This window comes from Mixophyes fleayi, chromosome 12 (assembly GCF_038048845.1).
Source record: "Mixophyes fleayi isolate aMixFle1 chromosome 12, aMixFle1.hap1, whole genome shotgun sequence".
NCBI classification, from domain to species: Eukaryota; Metazoa; Chordata; class Amphibia; order Anura; family Limnodynastidae; genus Mixophyes; species Mixophyes fleayi.
This window is the reverse complement of record NC_134413.1, coordinates 58,074,199-58,094,226: the sequence shown is the minus strand read 5'-3', so window position 1 is coordinate 58,094,226 and position 20,028 is coordinate 58,074,199. Positions and strand designations below refer to the sequence as shown.

The 20,028-nt window shown below is 37.3% G+C and overlaps 1 protein-coding gene across 1 annotated transcript in view; it reads left to right on the top strand.

Moving 5' to 3' along the window:
- TEDC1 (tubulin epsilon and delta complex 1) overlaps window positions 1-20,028 on the top strand; it is a 65,036-nt gene that overhangs the window by 29,596 nt on the left and 15,412 nt on the right. The window contains exons 3-4 of the mRNA XM_075191914.1: window positions 5,035-5,193; window positions 10,823-10,921. Coding sequence (XP_075048015.1) covers window positions 5,035-5,193; window positions 10,823-10,921 — 258 coding nt within the window. The remainder of the gene's footprint in view (window positions 1-5,034; window positions 5,194-10,822; window positions 10,922-20,028) is intronic.

Here is a 20,028-nt window from a genome sequence, read left to right as displayed (position 1 = left end):
TCCTAAGGTGTTTTCCAGGTTTCACCTAAATCAGGAAATTGTTGTCCCTGTGTTCTGAGCAAAGAAGGACTCCTTAGAGGGGTCTATGCAGTTTTTGGATGTGGTACGAGCTCTACAGAGTTATGTAGACCGTACGTCTCAGGTCAGAAAGACCAGAGATCTTTTTGTTTTATATGACGCCAACAAAAGAGGGTGGCCTGCTACAAAGCAGTCAATTGCCCAGTGGATCACATCCACGATTCGAGAAGCTTACATTGCAGCTTCTCTGTCCGTTCCGGAAAATTTGAAGGCGCATTCCACTAGGGCAGTTCGTGCCTCCTGGGCGGCTAGGCATGGGGTGTCGGAGCAGTTGCGTCGAGCGGCGACTTGGTCTTCCGTCCACACTTTAACTAAATTTTACAGGCTTCAAGGCTTTGCATCGGGTGATGCAACCTTTGGTCACAGGGATATGCGTGCAGCTGGTCCCAGAGCATTCCCACCCTTGAGGAAGCTTTGGTATATCCCCAATGTCTCGCAGTGTCCCCCAATGGCAGGGTAGAGAAAATAAAATTTGTACTCACCGTAAAATCCATTTCTCTGACTCCATTGGGGGACACTGCGCACCCTCCCTTGCTTTGTGCGTAGTTCTGTGTGTGAAAACTTTGGTTATGGTTCTTTTATAAGTTTAACCTTTCCAGGTTATATTACCTCCTTTACATTCACTCTTGGTTATTCAAAACTGAGGATCTCTCTGGAGAGGAGGGGCATAGCAGGGGAGGAGTTCAAAGAGTTAACAAGTTAAAGTGACACGACTCCTGAGCCCACTACTATACCCTAATGTCTCGCAGTGTCCCCCAATGGAGTCAGAGAAATGGATTTTCTGGTGAGTACAAATCTTATTTTTTTTTTTTTATTATTTTTTTTTTATTTTAATGTAAGGAATACAAACCGTAAAATTTATCACGCTGCAGTTTACCCAACCTGCCAAAGAGACAGCCAGGAAAAAGGTGATTGATAGAGGTGAGAGCTCAAACCGCAAGCTGTTTAAGTTATGTTGCCTGTTGGGATGCAAAAAACAAATAAAGAATGTTTTTAATAACAGATGCCCTGTTCAATGCTGGGTAGCACTGGGTCGGCCACTCCTGGTACCTCTAGTTGGTTGGTACCAGGGTAAAAATGTTAAAATATAATGGTCATTCTGTCTCACTGGTGCACCACCACATACTTGTAGTTGTAGTGGCACAAGTGTTGCTCCCCTTAGGAGAAAAAAAAACTTAGGAGAAATTTGTGACCCGTTGAAAATAAAACTGTCATTAAGAATATATAGCTGTACCCTTTATAAATATAAATATATATAACTGTCCCCCGTTATAAATGAAAATATCTCGCTGTGCCCCTATATTACTGTTAATCTAAAGCTGCCCTTTCAGTTATAGAATGGCATAACTGTGCCATTTTAGTCATCTCAATATATGACCCCCGGTATTATATATATATATATATATATATATATATAGTGGCCTTACTAAATACTTACCTGGAATTATCCAGCTTAATCCTTATGTGGAAAAAATAAAAAAAACTCATACAAGAAGTAGACTGCTCCCGAAGTGAAATGACTTCGTATTCAGCAAGCCAGTCTAGGAGGTGGCTTTCCCTAAACGGCACGTAATTTGGGCTAAACTGCATGCGATTTACAGATTATCAAACCGCCACTTTACTAGCCAGCAATTGGCTTTTAGCTATTAGTGCAAGTTCAATGTTGAAAGAAAGTGTCTGGTTGCTGTGGTTTAGTGCAAATTTTGCATGTAAATACAATGGTAGTGTGAAAGTCAAATAATTTAGTTTACTTCATCCAATTAATATTTTTACCTTGCATTTATTAGTACATCACGTGTTATGATGCAATCGCACAGATTAATAACACACACATTTACATTCGCACTTACAATTGTAAATAATACACATTTATTTATTAGTAAAATGAATTGGATACCTTTTTAATATCATTTATGTATAAATAATCTAAGGTATCTAAGGCTCGGGATATAGGAAATGTATCATGTTTAGTGTCATTTTGATCTGCACATTACCATCAGGAATCAGCTACTATCCACAAAGCAATCGCTTCCTATGATCGCTAGTTATCGAAAATAGAGGATTAATGCTCAAAATGATATTGTGTTTTGGAATGCAAATAGGTTGGAAAAAACTGGATTAGGTCGGTTCCCTTAGCCACAACATGTGCTCAGCTGTTGGAGTGAACTGGCCACACCTTATCAGAGGAATCCTTTGACCTGTACCCTGGACCAATTAAGACCTCGGACTGTTATCTGTGTACATAGTGACATCATCACTGTTTTTTGCTAACTGAAACTGCATATAAGCAAGCTTCTCTGGGCCATTCTTCCGGACTACATGGACCTGGGCCCAGGTGAAGCGCTAGTAAAAATGTAATGTATTCGGTTTTCATACTTTCCTGTTTATTAGAATATCTTTTAATGCGTCATAATGGCTTGCTGTGAATCCTGCTATGTTTTGCAATTAAATATCTTTGTGCATTGGAACCACAATAATCACATTGGACAATGTTTATTGGTAAGCGACAAAATAAACTTAACATTAGTAATGTGGTCTGTATAAACTGTAAAGTTTAATTGTAAAAAAAAAAATTTCTAGTTTTTGCTTGCTTCGATTTTTATTTTTTTAAACTACCCTTTCTTGTCCTCCTTTTTTTTTTTTTTTTTTATCTGTCAGAATGTGAGAACCATGAATAGTAACCAAACATATTTTTAATTGAATATTTGCTTTTAAAATGAAATGTAAATCATCTGTTGCATATTGTAGGCAAATAATATATTAAGGTTTAGAAAATATCCCTTTAAACAATTCATAAAAAGGAAATAATCTTCTAGGAAAGTTGACCCAGAATCCTAAAGACAAGGCTAAAAGTATATTCTATATTGTGTGTGTGTGTGTGTGTGTGTGTGTGTATGTATATATGTGTGTATGTATGTATGTATGTATGTATGTGTGTATATATATGTATATATATATATATATATATATATATATATATATATATATATATATATATATATAGTGTGTATACCATTGCATATATGTAATTATTTTGACACAGAAAAATCTCTTTCAGAATGTTTAACTTTAGTTAACAGTGAATCCAAGATTTAATTTTTATACACTAGTCTATAAACTAATATCAGATGCACACTTCAGGTGTTCACAATTCTAATTGGTCAAATGTGTTTTTCTTTTTTTTTTTTTTTTTTTTGCATCAATATTTTTTTTGAACATTTTCAAAGATATATGGGGTACAGAAAAAGGGGAAGAGCAAGATACAAACAAAGGAAAACACATAGGGGGTCCCCGCGCAGGGGGAAAGGAATCACTCGATTAAAATAAGGCACACTATATAAACAATGTACATTTAACATTTACTGATAAAAGAGAAAAAGAAAAAAAAATTACACAGCAAGACATATCAACCTTCATTTTGACCAACCGAAGATGTTTCTACCATGGAAGGGGGTATCAGGGGGTTGGAGCTGATCGACAGGCTGGGGGGATTCTATGAGGGCCGCTGGAGAATGAGCTGCTGGGAAGTCGGGAGTATCTTGAGGAGCCCCAGGGCCATCTGTGATGTTTCTCTTTTTATTTTAAGAATCGAATTGAGGAGGACCTTTGTTTGGAAACACTTATGTGGGTGGAAAAAACATTTTAATGCAATTTCTTAAATATAGATAGTCTAAAATTGGCTGCATATAAATACATTTTTTTTTTTTTTTAAAAGATTCCTTTTCTGAACCACATCCATATACAACTGAAGCATCTATGATACAATTTGAACTGTTCTACTTTTAAGAACAGTCTGATTGCGTCACACATTACAATTTGCATTGACAAAAAGCTTAAAGATATTGGCAGAGGATGTGCAGTGTCAGACACTTGTAAGACTATTAGACCATAACCAGGAACCGACTCAAGCCTACATGACTAGTAAAAATGAGCCCTGGGGACTGGAGCCAGGTGCTTAATATAATTTAGACCAGGGGCACTATAATAACAAAAAAGCTGGTCTGAGAATTTTATTTGTACCTGGCTGCAGAGTTGTACGGTGATGACTAGCTTTGACAATGTCTTTAATGTTGTTAGCAGTGTGGAGAGAGGGAAGAAGCACCCTTGGCACCTTTACATCTGCATTCTCTGTTCATGTCCATTAAGGGTTAATTGGTGCAGCCACAGCTTTGCAGTCATATTAGCTACCTGTTCATTCAGGTGAGGAAATATATGTCATGTGCAGGGGTCTGTGGTTGGCACAAAGGGGGATTTTTCTTTTTAAATCTGGGCTCTGTATATTTAGGTACATTGTGTGGGTACAAATTGTTTTGGGTATATCTGCTGATAGGAGGGTAAATTTTAATTGTAATAAGGTAGCCTTTGGATTGTAAAATATATAGCATATTGGGCAATCGTGCTGTTTTGGTATATTGCATTTGGCTGCATTATACAGTATAGAAACCTACATGCAGACTTTTTCTTTAATATTCCAACTTGTACTAGAAACTCTTCACTTTAGAATCTGACTGCTGTGGATTACAGCGAGTAAGAATTAAGTTACCTTGTTATAGCACTGATCTGGGAGGAATAAACTAAATTGATGAATTTGTGGACATCATACTACATGCATCATGCTGACATGTGAAACTGCAATGAAACACACTTGTTGAAGAGCTAAATTTCATGGTCAATAAGAGGGGCTATGTGGATCTCATTTACTGGAGGGATCATGCTCATTGTACGCCTATGACTTTTTTTTGTGGCAAAAAAACAACTTTGTGAAATCAAAATTCTAAGTAACATTTAAATGAAAATATAAGAGGATTGTTTACTTGGCCCATGCTGCTAACTTTAACAAAATGGCACAACTAAATAATCACTCCTTAATAAATGCAGCCAACAGTTTTACTACCAATATACTGGAAAAACTCTTCTACACCATATATAACAATATACCTTTTCTCTATTTCTTAGTGTCCTCATGATCTAACCTACAAGGAAGTTACAAATATTTTGCCATTCTCTAAACGGGATGTAGATATTCGTTATCTTCAGTGGTTGACTGGTAAACTGCAGCTCTGCAGGAGAAGTTTATATGCTGCTCACCTGGAGGAATGTGCAATTTTATATAAGGTACCGTTAAAAATACATTTGGTTTTACTGTACATGTATAGTTAATGGGGATGGATACCACTAACCAGATTGCATTAGTTTATGCAATCACCCAGGAGGCTCAACAGTAGTAGAGTGTACCTGGCCGAAGAAGTCATGAGCGTATTTAAGCTGATCACTTAATTTTCGCAACCTCTCATGAGACACCCTGTTTGTCCATGTATACCCCAGTGCTGCGCTGCCTCGTACATCCCCTTTAGCATTGTTTTAACACACACGTTTTTTTAACCAGTGGTCATCTATGTTTTGTTTGCTTATGGGTAGCAAATTAAGTTTAAAATAATAATTTGTTAGAGGGTGCTCTACTGCTTAGTGTGTTTGGATTTTTGTTTTCTTATCTGCTTGATAATTGGTCAGAGCACTGTGAAAATAAATAAAATAATTTTAAAGAAAACATAACTTGACCAACAAACACCTTTTTGGAGCACTATATACAGTGTCACAATGTTTATGTTTTGTGGGCCAGAGAACATTCTTTATCTGTCCCATAGTCTGACAGTTATACATCCCTGATTTAGAGACTTTTTTTCAAGTTGTGACTGAAAAGACTTTGCTCATAAACATGCTCCCAAAGCTCAGTATTCATAACCGAGTGCAAAACCATGCTTGTAAGCACCATCCCCACCAATTGGACCAACAAACCAAGGATCTGTTGCAATGTTTTAGGTGGATGGTGACAATCATGTGAGACCTGCAAGTTAATGCTTGATAATTAATGACTGAACAGGGAGTAGGATGTTGAAATCACTCTTTGGTTGCAAAATAAGGGTCAACAGAATTACTTTTAAGACCTTCAAATACATCTTTGGTTGCGCTTTACAGTATTGGAAGCAGTTTTATTCCTTTAATGTCCCATATAATATACACACATAATGTTGAATACATAGCCATGTGAGAGAGAGTATACACAATTTTTAATAGATTTGTTTCTACATATCAGGACATAATTAACAATCAAGTGCTCACCACATGCTAAATTGAATAAATCTAATTTTCATGTCACAAATAGCTTATAATCAATCATGCTGTATGACTATTTATTCAACAAAAAATAAGTCCTCGTGAAGTAATTTGGGCCAGGAGCTGCTAGTCAAGTGCCCTTCATTATTTGCACACCAGGAAGTGGTACCGTTTCTACTTAAAATCAGAACTTTTGCCAGCTTGATCTTTGTTGCTGCACATCAGTCTGGAAATTGTCAATACATTTCCAAACAACTTAGTCCATCATTTTACAGTTGCCAATTTTGCCATGAGTGGGCGACCCATTAAGTTCACTCCGAGATCAGACTGTATGATGCTCAAAACAGTTACGTAGAACTCAAATGCAAATACAGGCTTCTGTTCGCATTGTAAAAGTTCCTGACTACCATCAGAAAAAGACTAAGCAAGTATGGGTTTCATGAAAGGGTACCCAGGAGAAACCCCCATTTTCTCCAAAAAGTAATTTTAGTGTGGCTTAGCTTTGCAAAGTTGTATCCAAAGAAAACAAGACTTCTGGAACAATGTTCTCTGTACAGATGAGACCACCGTGGGCAAAGGCCAAACACCACCTGTCATCACAAGAACCTAATAACAACCATCAAGCACGATGCTAGAGGGTTGACGATTGGGGTTGTTGTGCAAGCAAGACCTTGATACCTTGCAGTCTGAGTCCACTATGAACTCCTCCTATACCAGATTATTTTAGAGGAGTATGTGAGGACACTTGTCTGATAAATGAAACTTTGTTGAAATTTGATCATACAGCCGAACAATGATCCTAAGCAAACCAGCAAATCTACAACTGAATGGCTAAAAATAATTGAGTCAAAGTTTTGGAAGGGCTGAGTCAAAGTCCAGTCAACCTAATTGAGATGCTGTGATTGGACTTTTAGAGAGCTGTGCATAAGTGAATGCCCTCTAACATCAATGAACTGAAGCAGTGTTGGGATGTAATGCAAGAGACTGATGAAAGAGCAAAGATCAATTACTTCTAGTTATTGCTGCCAAAGTTGGTTCCACAAGCAACTGAATCATTGGGTGTACATACTTTTTTCACACATGTTTCTTAATGTTGTGTTTTATTGTTTTCTTGAATATATAATTGTAAATTCAAGTCTCTTATGTCTCATCACTGTATGCCTATCGTTTTCTGTTCAAGAGAACAGTTATTTCGTGAACATATGGCAAAATAGTGCTTGAATAAAAGGAATATGTTTTTTCTCGCAAATAACTTTTATCCATGCCATAGCTAGCTAGCTACCTGCTGTTCTATTAGTATCATTCGGTTATGCCACAGATTACAGACCCAACACTAGTATAGCTGCTGCTTAACTGTAAACCATGAGGCTTTTCCCACATGCAAAGTGTCTCGCACAAACCCCTGAGCATGAAGGCTACATCAAGCCAGCAATAAAACAAACATAGAAGGTTGCGCTGTTGAGTCTACCAAAAAATAATGAATGATAGCATGGGTATTCTCTAGAGAATAGAGAGAGGCACTGGGTTAAGTTGCATATAGATATTTATGATAATGTAATCTACATAATACAATACATAATATAAAACATTACATGAAGAAATCTGCAGAATAAAAAACACATATAACGCATGTGCAACACAGTAAAATATACTCCAATCCTGGAGTTAAATAAACCAACCTACCATGTTATGTGCGGGATGTACTGATTTTTAATAGCGGACGCGCTATCTCTGGATATGTCTCTACAATCGAGACTGTGTTAAATAGTGTTGGCCACACTTTCTTTTTATTGCGCATTCTAGTGCTCAACTGTTTTCTCATCACAGCCGCGGTTGGTTTATTTAACTCCAGGATTGGAGTATATTTTACTGTGTTGCACATGCGTTATATGTGTTTTTTATTCTGCAGATTTCTTCATGTAATGTTTTATATTATGTATTGTATTATGTAGATTACATTATCATAAATATCTATATGCAACTTTACCCAGTGCCTCTCTCTATTCTCTAGAGAATACCCATGCTATCTACATACATAGTTGATGAGGTTGAAAAAAGACACCAGTCCATCAAGTTCAACCTATTTTGGATCTCCTGCGATCCTGCACTTATATTTGAAATTAATCCAGAGTAGGCAACCGGCCATCTGTTTCAATTTTGAAAATCCCCCCAGACTCAATATTGCAATCCAATTTTTACCCTATATCCACTACTATCCTTTATTTTAAATTAACGGTCGTATCCCTGGATACACCTTTCCGCTAAAAATTTGTCTAACCCTTTTTTAAACATATCTATTAAATCTGCCATCACAACCTTCCCTGGCAATGAATTCCATATCTTGACTGCCCTTACTGTAAAGAACCCCTTCCTTTGCTGGTTGTGAAATTTCCTCTCCTCTAACCTTAGGGGATGACCACGTGTCCTGTGTATGGTCCTTGGGGTAAAAAGTTCCCATAAAAGCTCTCTGTATTGACCCCTAATGTATTTGTACATAGTAATCATATCTCCCCTTAGACGCCTCTTTTCTAAAGTAAACATGCCTAAACTGGCTAACCTTTCCTCATAACTTAATGACTCCATACCCTTTATCAATTTTGTCGCCCTTCTCTGAACCCTTTCTAGTTCCAAATTATCTTTTTTATAGAGTGGTGCCCAGAACTGTACTGCATATTCAAGATGAGGTCTTACCAACGATTTATACAGTGGCAAAATTACACTGTCTTCCCTTGCATCTATGCCCCTTTTTATGCATGCCAATACTTTGTTTGCCCTTGCAGCTGCTGCTTGACATTGAGCACTATTGCTAAGTCTACTGTCTACGAGCACTCCCAAATCCTTTTCCATTATAGATTCTCCCAAATTAATTCCATTTAATTTATAGATTGCGTTCTTGTTTTTGATCCCTGAATGTATAACCTTACATTTATCTGTGTTAAACCTCATATTCCATTTAGCCGCCCAATACTCCAGTTTATTTAAGTCCCTCTGTAGAGAAGCTACATCTTGCTCTGATTTTATTACCTTACAGAGTTTAGTGTCATCTGCAAAAATAGAAACTTTACTCTCTAAACCATCACCAAGGTCATTAATAAATATATTAAAAAGGAGTGGTCCCAGCACGGAACCTTGAGGTACTCCACTTAAGACCTTTGACCAATTAGAAAATGTAATTTTCCTTAGTATCATTTATCAATTCACCCATCTCACTTCTTAGGGGTCCTATATTATCTTTTTTTAATCCTTTTGCCATTTATATACTTAAAAAACTTTTTGGGGTTTGTCTTACTTTCTTTTGCAACGTGCCTTTCATTTTCTAATTTAGCCAATCTAATTTCCTTTTTGCATGTTTTATTACATTCCTTGTACCTATGGAAGGACTCCTCTGACCCTTCAGACTTAAACAATTTAAATGCACGCTTCTTCCTTTGCATTTCTTCCCTTACCTTTTTATTTAGCCACATTGGTTTAGACTTAATTCTTTTACATTTATTTCCCATAGGAAATTATTTTTTGGTAGACTCGACAGCGCAACCTTCTATGTTTGTTTTATTGTGTCCTTGACCTTTACTGGTGGTTTACAGCAATCCACTACAGGTTTGCAGCAGTTGTGAAGCCAACCATTAGGAGTACCTCTTTCTCCATTAGTTCTATAGGATTTTTGATTATCCTCCCGATGTGAGCGCCAATTTAACCTCTTAGAGGGTTACTTGGTTTACATCAAGCCAGCAGCTGCACATAGTGCTGAGACATGCTCTTCAGTATGTAATGACACCCAGCCTGCCAGAGTTTCCAGCACACAGTACTTAACAAACCAATTTTAATAAATATTTCAACCCATATTATAAAAAATGGCATAAACATAATGAAAGTAAAATTATTCCCAACACACAGATCTATGTGACTGCAAGTGTAGTTGAAAATGCCCTTTGATTTTTGTAGGGGTACTACTTCAAATATAGAATTTGACAGCAGAAAAGAACTTGCATGTTCATCTAGTCTGCCTGTTTTGTGCCTATTTTTTTAGCATATGGTTTAGAACTAGGTCGTAACAGTAGCCATATGTTTGTTCCATGCATTTTTTTGTATTTTTATGTTTATTAAAAAACGTTTATTATATCGGCCCCCACCACAACTGCTATAAGGCTATATAATCAGAATCATCATCATATATCTTTAAGATTCATCAAAATAATAACAATACTGCATTATAAATTAAATAAATCATGATTTTCATCTTGTTTTAAATGTTTTCATCCATATATGGGGCTGAATGCACTATCCGAATGATGTCTACCTCCCGTAATTAATGAAGCAGCTTCAACTGACAGCACTATAAATCCATAACAAACAGTAACCATACGACTAAAAAGTCTGTGGCTTGGCTTGAGTACACAGTGAATTTGTACAACAGACAGACCTTGTTTTCTTTTCTTTTTATTTTATTTGCACAGCAAGTATGTGTGTGTGTGTGTGTGTGTGTGTGTGTTCCTTTTTGTTAGTGTTTTAAGTGTGTGAGAAGCTCAGATTGGCTCCTGTTGTACTTTTATGAATCATAGAAATTAACATGACCAATTGTATATGTATTTATCATCCTTAACTAACTTTTGTGTAATATGGCATTCTTCAGATTCATTCATATACTCAAGGCTGTCACATTGACCAAACCACCAGCCATTTGTCTGTTATGGAAACAGAGCTGCTTCGACAACCTGAAAGCTACAATAAGGTAATTAACAAAATGCCACAAAGCTGGCAAAATGGGAAAGGCAGTATATGTGTAAATGCATAGTGCATGAAGAGCACTATGCATCTGTTACACGTGACCTAAAGAAGATCTTTACCCTTGAAAGAAGTTTAATGGGTTAAGGAGGAATATAGGCATACATCACTTTTTAAACAAATATGTCCAATATGCTATTATTAACATTGTTGTTTATTTGTAAGGCACCACAGAGCTCTGCAGTGCCAGACAGTGGGAAACACAAAGCCTGCATAAAACAGAGACAACTTAAATAAATGCAGATGTGAAAACAAAAGGTAGGAAGGACCCTGCTTGTGAGCAATCCAATACAGAGAGGGTAGAGGACCAATGGTGACTAAGAATACATTTTAGGACAGAAGCAAGTGTGTGTGTGTGTGTGGTAGTGTATGCTCTTGTAGAGAAGTGATTTTTCAGAGAGCAATTACAGACTTTAAGGCTGGTGGAGAGCTTGATCAAGTGTGAAGCCAATCTAAGAGGGGGTAAAAGTGTATTTTGAGATGTGATGGTGTTGAGGGTTTTGTAAGTGAAGGCGAGTACTTTGAATTGGATTCTGGAGCATATGGGGAGACGGTGTAAGGACTTTCAGATTAGTGGGATGTACGTATAGTGGTGAGCGAGGAAGATTAGAGTTGCCACGGCATTTTGGATGATTGAGAAGTGGATGGATGAGAGAGGTTAATGCCAGATAAGAAGTTACAGTGTTTGAAAGCTGCAAGTAGCTTTTTTTTGTTGTTGTTGTTGTTTTTGTTTTTTTATAAAGCTGTTCGCAAAGGAATAGTATCGATAAACGTGGAGTATATTATTATACTTATCGCTTATTTGTAAAGCGCCAATATATTACGCAGCGTCATACGTTCTGGGGGTCATTATACAAATAAATAACACACAACAATATGAAACAAGGTTAAGATGTGGGAGAACGTGTGTGCCTATTGTATGGTAGAAGCATTATCAGACACCAATATTAAAGCAGTGATATTACTAATGGCATTTCTGAGCGGCTACATGCCACAATGTTGGAGTTTTTTCACTTTCATGCTTATAGCTTCTTAGATAATGGGAATATTTTGTATATATTAATCTACCACCAGGATCAGCCTCTTCATTAGTTTAAACGCTTTAATTTTTCTACTAAAATACTACACTTGTTAGTCTCCTTTATGTCGGCACCTTCATTCTATCTTCTCCCAACTTTTTACTTGCAAAAGCACCATAACATATAAATAGCTTGGAAATGCATGCCTGTTGCGTTGTTACATGGATAATAGGGCTAACAAATGTATGAAAAATCGAATTTTAAAAAGCTGTAATATAATAGTACTAGTACTGAGTGCTACTCCATTTGATGACCAGTACACAACCCAGAGCCACAATTGACCATTATACTGTACAATGCAGAGAACTTCTTAGTTGTTAATATACAAAACTGATTCCTTTCGTCTTGGTAGTATACAAATTTGACTCTGTTCTCGTTGTTAGGCGGAATTCTCTTGTGGATAGTACATAATATACACTACATTCTTTAGCGGCTGGTATATAACACAAACCCTATTTAATGATGAATTGTCAAGAACACAGATCCCATTGAGTATCCATTTCACAGTATAAACCCCAAACTAGTGGTTCGTGGGCAATGTAGTCCCAATTCACAGATACTGAGTGAATAACATTAACTACCAACTAGACAGCAGGCCCAATTCACTAAGGGTCATTTATGAAAGTGCAAAAGATATTTTGTAACCTTATTTTTTTTGTGCAACTTTTGCGCAATTGCACCAATTTTTAGCTATGGTCATGGATTTGCAAACCCAGGTGATACCAGGGTGCAAAATTGTCTTGTGACAGGAGTTGGGTAGTTTTTTTTATTTGCTGATAATTGGGTGCATGAATGAAATGTAATTATTTAAGTGGCCTGGTGGTTAGTGATTGTGCATTTAGAGTGGCATTCTTGGTTTTGCAGATAGGTCCACAGTTTTCCTTTCCTGAATTACTAAAATAACTTTTTTAGTTTCTGGCTGATAAGGAGTGCTGGTAACCCAACCTCGTTCCTATACTTTTTGGAGATAAGTTGGGGGGAGGGGTTGAAGTCTTCCAATATTGGCCAATAAGAAAACCATGCTGTTAGACAAATTAACTACTTACAAATACAGTATAATACAAATTTAAATATCATTGACAAAGATGGAAAACCAGAAGGCTAGAAAAAGTATGTTTTTATAGTCCACACTTTGTGAGACACAAGGTGAAGACTGGTTGAGGTGAATATTAATACCTTGTTTCATCACAGTGGCTTAGAAGGATTTTATACCATGAGGATATACCTCCTTTGTGAGTAGATACTGATAGTCTTAGATTGATACAAGGAGTGGGAGGTCTTAGGATAGGTATGGAGCTGTCATGGGATTGCATCCATTGGTGGATTTGTAAAGGCCCAGTGCAGGTATACAACTTTTTTTTTTCTTTCTTTTGCAATTGAACATTAGTAATACATTGAATGCGCCAAAGGGTTAGTTGTAAATATGGAATTAAGTTAGAGACTCCAAGAATTGAGCAATAATTAAATGGCAGAATAAATTCATGGGTTACTTTCAGCATTCTCCCAGGCAGCAAGGGTGTCCAATACACTTTTTAAGGAAGTACTACTACTCAACGGCCTGTCATTTTTTTCAATCTATAGAAAGTGTTGGATAAACGCTTCTCCATGTCCAACCATGATTTTGGGGAATTGGGGTTTAGCCATTCTGTAAGTTGGCCTAAGAAACATGCTAGCTGATAATTGTCAAGTTTGGGTGCATCCAGCCCACCCCTCAACTTGAACATTTTTCTCTTTAGCCAGTTTGGGACATTTACCTCCAAATTAAATGACGTGCCAATGCATAAAATGTATTGGCTTCCTGCAGCGGAACTAAATATGGGATTGATCAGCAAAAGTATAGGATTTTGGGCAGGAGCATCGTTATCACTGCTGTTATCTGAACCAGCCACGAGACCTCATAATTAGCCCATGATTTCAACAGGGTTGTAAATTGTTTTAATAGTTATAGTGTAGTTGCAATCAATAATGTCTGGAAAGCTTACAGGGATACAGATACCGAAATAATTCAAGGATGTGTATTGCCAGTTCTATTTGCAGAGTCTTTCCAAACTCTTAAAAGTACAAAGTTTCACAGGCTTCTGACTTAGAAGTATTTATTCTATAATAGGATGTTTCAGAGTATCTTTAAAGAATTTGATGTAAAGCTGGTGTCTGGACTGGACACAAATGGTAATCTGTCGTCCGTAAACAGACATGGCTTATGGTGAGTATTACCATGTGATAGTACCTGTAACTAAATTAGCTTTCCTTTTATTTTCTCTTAGTGTTCCTATAGCTAGAATGACTGCAAGGGAAGGGGCACCGCTGCATGGTAGCATTAGCAATTGCAAAATATAGGAGGCTGTTAATATACAGTAGATGCAGGCGTGGGGTCCCTTATACAAAGGAAGGAGCCAAATCTGGAATAAACATCTATTGGTTGGTTTATATCTAGAGACTGGAATATTGGAGACCAGGTGGTCACCTACCACCTGGCAATATTTGGAGTGACCCTCTGAAGTCGACTGCACCACCAAAATCAGACCAACATTGCTATCTTTACAATCTTTAATTAGAGGATTTGCACCTTATCATACGCACCGATCTTGGTACTAACCCAAAGACTGTGGTATTGGACCTATTGTGGTCACTTGTTTTTGAGTATTGTGCTATATGTATGACATGTTCTGTTTTGCCACTGACAAGAAGGTATAACATTTCTGCTACAGGTTGCCACCTTTATTTATACAATATCATATTTATATTTATAATAGCAATAAAATTGCATATTTTTGGATATATGTTATCTGTATTGCATAAATACTGCTTACTGATTATCATTGCGCCAAGGGGACCATTTCCTTTACTTCCTCTGTTAGGGATGGGTTTAGTTACTCTGTTAGGGATAGGTTTAGCAAAAATTTGTCTGAATTCAAAAGAGCTATAGGGTGGTAATTTTAGCATTGTGCGGGATCTTCACGTGGTTTAGGTACACTTCATTGAGATAGAAAGTGTTGTTGGTGACATAATTTTATAGGTTACTAAGGATAGGACTCAAGTCATCCTGGAAGGCAACAAAAACTTTTTGGGTAAAGCGGTCAGCTTTATCTTATTTCAGAGATTCAATGGTGGCGCAAAGAGCTGCTTATTCATGTTGCAGCATGGGGAGATCCAGCGAATCTAAAAAAAAACGTTAATGGTGTCTTAGGTGGTTTGACGTGTAGACCTAAAATTCATGAGATTATACAGTTGTTCATAGTATATTGCAAATTGATTTACTACTTCTAGAAGGTTTGAAACGGCATGCCCTGATTTATTATGCAGGTTCTTAATTTGGTTAATTGCATTTTTCCCTCTAAGCTTACTCGCTGTATTTCCCAGAGTGTAATGTTTTTGATTAAGCTTAGATATGGCATTTTGAATTTGGATTAATGAGATTGCTTGAACCTTTTTTACAAGCTTCAGTCGTATTTGTACCTCTAGATTCCTTTTCTAAATTCTGATGGAAGCTTGAATTTCCACATCTCTCAGAACTGTTTTCAGTGTACACTGAGGTAGAGTATGTTTAACAAGAGCCTCTTTCATGATTTGTAACCCTGCAGACAGTATATATTCAGCTAGCCTCCAGGGTCTGGGGAGACCGTTTAAATAAATCACTCTCATTTCCAAATCAAAAGGGACTGGTCAGACCATGTAATGAGAAGAATGTTTATGATGTGTTGCAAGGAACATCAGTTAGAAAGAGATCGATATGAGAATATGGAGGTAAGGGGAAAAAAAAAGGGTGAAGTCCTTGTCAGTAAGATGTTTAACTCCCCAGGTCTTGTAACGGTCATACTCTACAAGTATGCAATGAAAATCATAAGATATATTAAGTGGATTTAAAGGTGGGAGGCATTCTGGCATGTTTAGCATCTGAGGCAATATTGAAATCGCTCATAACGAATAAAGCTTCTACTCTGACTTTTTGGATTTCAGAACATGCTCTTTTAAGAAATATGTCAATTGCTTTGAATTGGGGGCATATCCGTGATACCGAAGTAATATTCTTGGTTCCTAATTGTCCAGTTAGGATTATATCTGACAGTTCTTATCTGTCACTATTCCTTTTCAAGTTTAAAGGGGCAGCAATTGACAATTAAAATTGCTATCCTGTTGAGTTGGAAGGGTCCACTTGAAGTGTAATAAGAAGGGTATTTATAGTTGCTAAACTGAGGGGTGAAATATATTGGGAAGTGTGTCTTTTTAAATAGCCACAATGTGAGCAATTAGGTTTGGAGGGCTATTTATGTATTGGAAAATAATCATTATAGAAGAAAAACAAGTGAAATGCAGGATCACTTTGCCTGTGTAAAAATGACTTTGAATACTGCAGATGAAGGATGATGGGAAAGGGGGAAGGGTAATAGGGCATAGAATAGGGAAGAGTAAAAACTGAGTGGGAAACAGAGATAGTTTTCATTATGTGGACTAGAGATTTTGCCAAAGTGAAAGAATGGCAACAAGTATTTAGTGTGTGGGGCAGACCGTTATGTGCACTTTGTGAAAAAATGTGTTCCCGCACTGCTTTTTTACTTGCAGATTTGTAGATAACTCTTACTTTTTGTTAGTAGATTTTGTGCAGATTAAATTTTTTGATATAGCAGACATTATGCAGGCTCAATTTATTAATAGCCAGTAGACATTTTGTAGACCCCATTCATGGGTGGTCAAGGAACATTGTGCAGATGCCATGCAATGGTGGATTTTGTAAAGACCCCGTGCACTAGTGGACAATAAAAATCCCTTGTGTTCAGCTTCCACAGTTTGTACTGCTCTTAACTGCTCTGCCAATTTGAACTGTAATATGCAGATTGATCAAAGATTGGCTGCCATAGCCAGAGATTAATGAATTCGGCTCGGCCAAAAACAGCTCAGGCTGCTGGATGCTCTGGTGTTGCATAAACCCTGTTTACCCTGCATACAAGGAAGAACATGGTATGGTGTAACATGAACACTTAGTAGGTGTTATGTATATACTATATTTTTGTGTTTGCTATACTGCTTTGTTTAGGTTTTTTATCATAGTTACTGATCTAAAAGTGAATACTTTGCAAGTACACAATCTCCTTTTTCACCATACTGCTTATATATGTTTGTTCCATGGTACCGTATTTCCCATGTATAAGACGCACCTCTTTCCCCCAAATTTTGGGTCTAAAAAAAAGTGTGTGTCTTATACACTGCCAGCGCTACTTACCTGAATGAAGTAGATGATCCCTGGTGTGAGGGTATGAGAGAGGAGTCCCCGCTGAACAGATCTGCGCTTGCAAGTTTCAGGTTAAAGGACCTTCAGGTACCTCCCACAGTCTCTGAGCTGTCAGTCACGTGACCGGCAGCTCCGCTGACCGCTGATAATTGAGCCCAGATTACCCCTGGTGTGAGGGTATGTGAGAGGAGTCCCCGCTGAACAGATCAGCGCTTGCCAGTTTCAGGTAAAAAGACCATCGGGTCCTTCAGGCGCCTCCCAGTCTCCGCTGACCGCCGATAATTGAGCCCAGCGTGTAGTATGGTATGTAAGCGCTGTGCAGTAGCGCTGCCTTCCTGTAACTGAATGTGGGACTTTATTGTAAACTCTGCTCCTCTAGACCTGATGTGAGATCTCTGACTAAAATCACAACCAGACAAGCCTTCTGCTTCAGTAACTTATTGTAATACATCTTTTTTTAAATTTTGGGCCCCAAAATTAAGGTGCGTCTTATACATGGGTGCGTCTTATACATGGGGAAGTACGGTAAGTTGCTCAGGGGCATCACATTATAAAAAAAGATTTTCTTAGTTGCTGGACTGCACTGGCAAAATTTTCCAACGATCTCATTTCTGCATTGTATTTTAATATTTATTACTGTAGATATTTTTACGCCATTGGTGATGGTTACTATTTTCTGATGAGTAAAGGGTTAGGATAGATTTATCAAATCTTCCAAAAGAAAAAGTGGAGGTGTTCAGTGGCTGGATCACTTAAAAATAACTTATTATATAAATATATTTAAATTATTAGCGCAGTGCACTAATTTATATCATTGCAAATATACTGATTTAATATATTGTGTTGTATTTCTGAATAGTAAATGCATTAATTTCTGATATATTGATTTGTAACTTTGGAGACAGTATATCATGATTTGGTCTTGTAACTTTGCTAGAGGAAACGCCAATTAGTCTAATTAGACTTTTTTTTTTCATCGCAGAAGTGACAAAAACCTGCTTAGCCTGAAGGCCCAGCATGAGGTCATTACCTTTTGTAACTTCTTGTTAGAGAGACAGGAACCTGTCTAAACAATGTAGACTCAGGATGCAAGTATTAGGCTATAATAGATTAATGTAAATTTTGTTAAAGCTTAAATTGCATTAGCTCCATGGTTAAAGGATATATTACACCTTAATGGTAATTATTGAATGTGATTTATCAGTCTTTGCGGAGCCAGCTGGGATTAGGGGACGGTGTTACACCCTGCTAACAGTTGTGTAAAAATCTGTTTAAAAAGGAGCTCTGCTTGACCATGTAGCACCATGCCATCTGTAGCTTCTGGAAAGATCGCTAGTACCATAAACTGGTTTGTGTAACTGTCCTTATTTGGACACTTGATCTAATAAAACATCACTGCTTCAAGTTCCTGCTTTGACGACTACTTACCTGTGATGTAATTTCTGTGACCTCCAGATTAGACCCAATCTAATCCGTTATCTGGCATGATAGAAACTTTTAAATATATCAAGGGTTTTAACAAGGTACAGGGGGAACATTGTTCAAAAGAAGATAAATATTAGAACACGAGATCATGCACTGAAACTGGAGGGAAGTAGGTTCAGAGGATATTTGAGGAAAAACTACTTCACAGAAAGGGTAGTGAATAAGTGTAATAGCCTCCCATTAGAGGTGGTTGAGGCTGATACAGTAGAGCACTTTAAAAATGCTTGGGGTAGACACAATTTTATCCTTACAAAGAATAAAGGATCAAATAGGGTTTGAGGTTACCATAGGTTAAAAATTGGACAGACTAGATGGGCCAAGTAGTTCTTTTATGCCATCAAATTCTATGTTTCTATTACCCAATATGATTTTGGGTTTTGAACCACTGTTTACAGAACTGCCAAAAACACATTTTACAAGCAGAAAGTGTCTATCTGGGATCTCTGAAAAGGGTCTTCCTTTTTCACAATTGCTTATAGTGGTCTGTATCAGAACAGAGAAGAATAAGTTGCCTAATGCTCTTAAGGAGATTCCTAGAGAGAGGGTATAATCGGACTGAGATCAAGGAAGTAATTTTACAATGTTTGAATTTGGACAGGGAGGATTTGCTCAAATCAAAAGATAAGAACATCCAACCTGATCAGAAGATATTTGTTAATACTTATTTGATTACTTACAGCATTGTTCATGAGGCAATTACCTGCCTATAATAAGCTTGGATCATATTTTGGGTTCAGAGCTACAATTACCTCCAATTTTCTGTTATAAGTGCAGCCCAAAATTTAAGGACATTCTGGTGAGGACTGTTATGTTGTCTTGTTACCCTAAATGTATGGGATGTGTAAACTGATGATTTCTGCAGGTTTGAGATAAATGTATTCAACGACAGGAAAATCCTTCAAGATCACCAAACAGTTGACATTTTGAAAGTAAATATGTGGTTCATGTAATCAGTTGCCCTTGTAATAAAATTTATGTTTGTAAAACCTCCAGAATATTGAAGGAGTGGATGGCGTTCTATAGATCATCCATTAAAAAAAGCTTCAAGAAAAAAAAAATTAAGCTCAGAGTAGTAGAGACGTATCTTAGTGCCAGCTAATCAGGTAGTACAGAGACCAGTAATCCACCAGGAGGAGTACTCGGTGATATTCAGGAGACTGCAAAATGGTTGAGTAAATGGAGGTAAGCGAAAGGTCAGGGTGGGCAGTGAGCAAGAAAGTCCAGAAACAAAGCCAAGGGTAAAGATGGGCAGCAAATAGAATA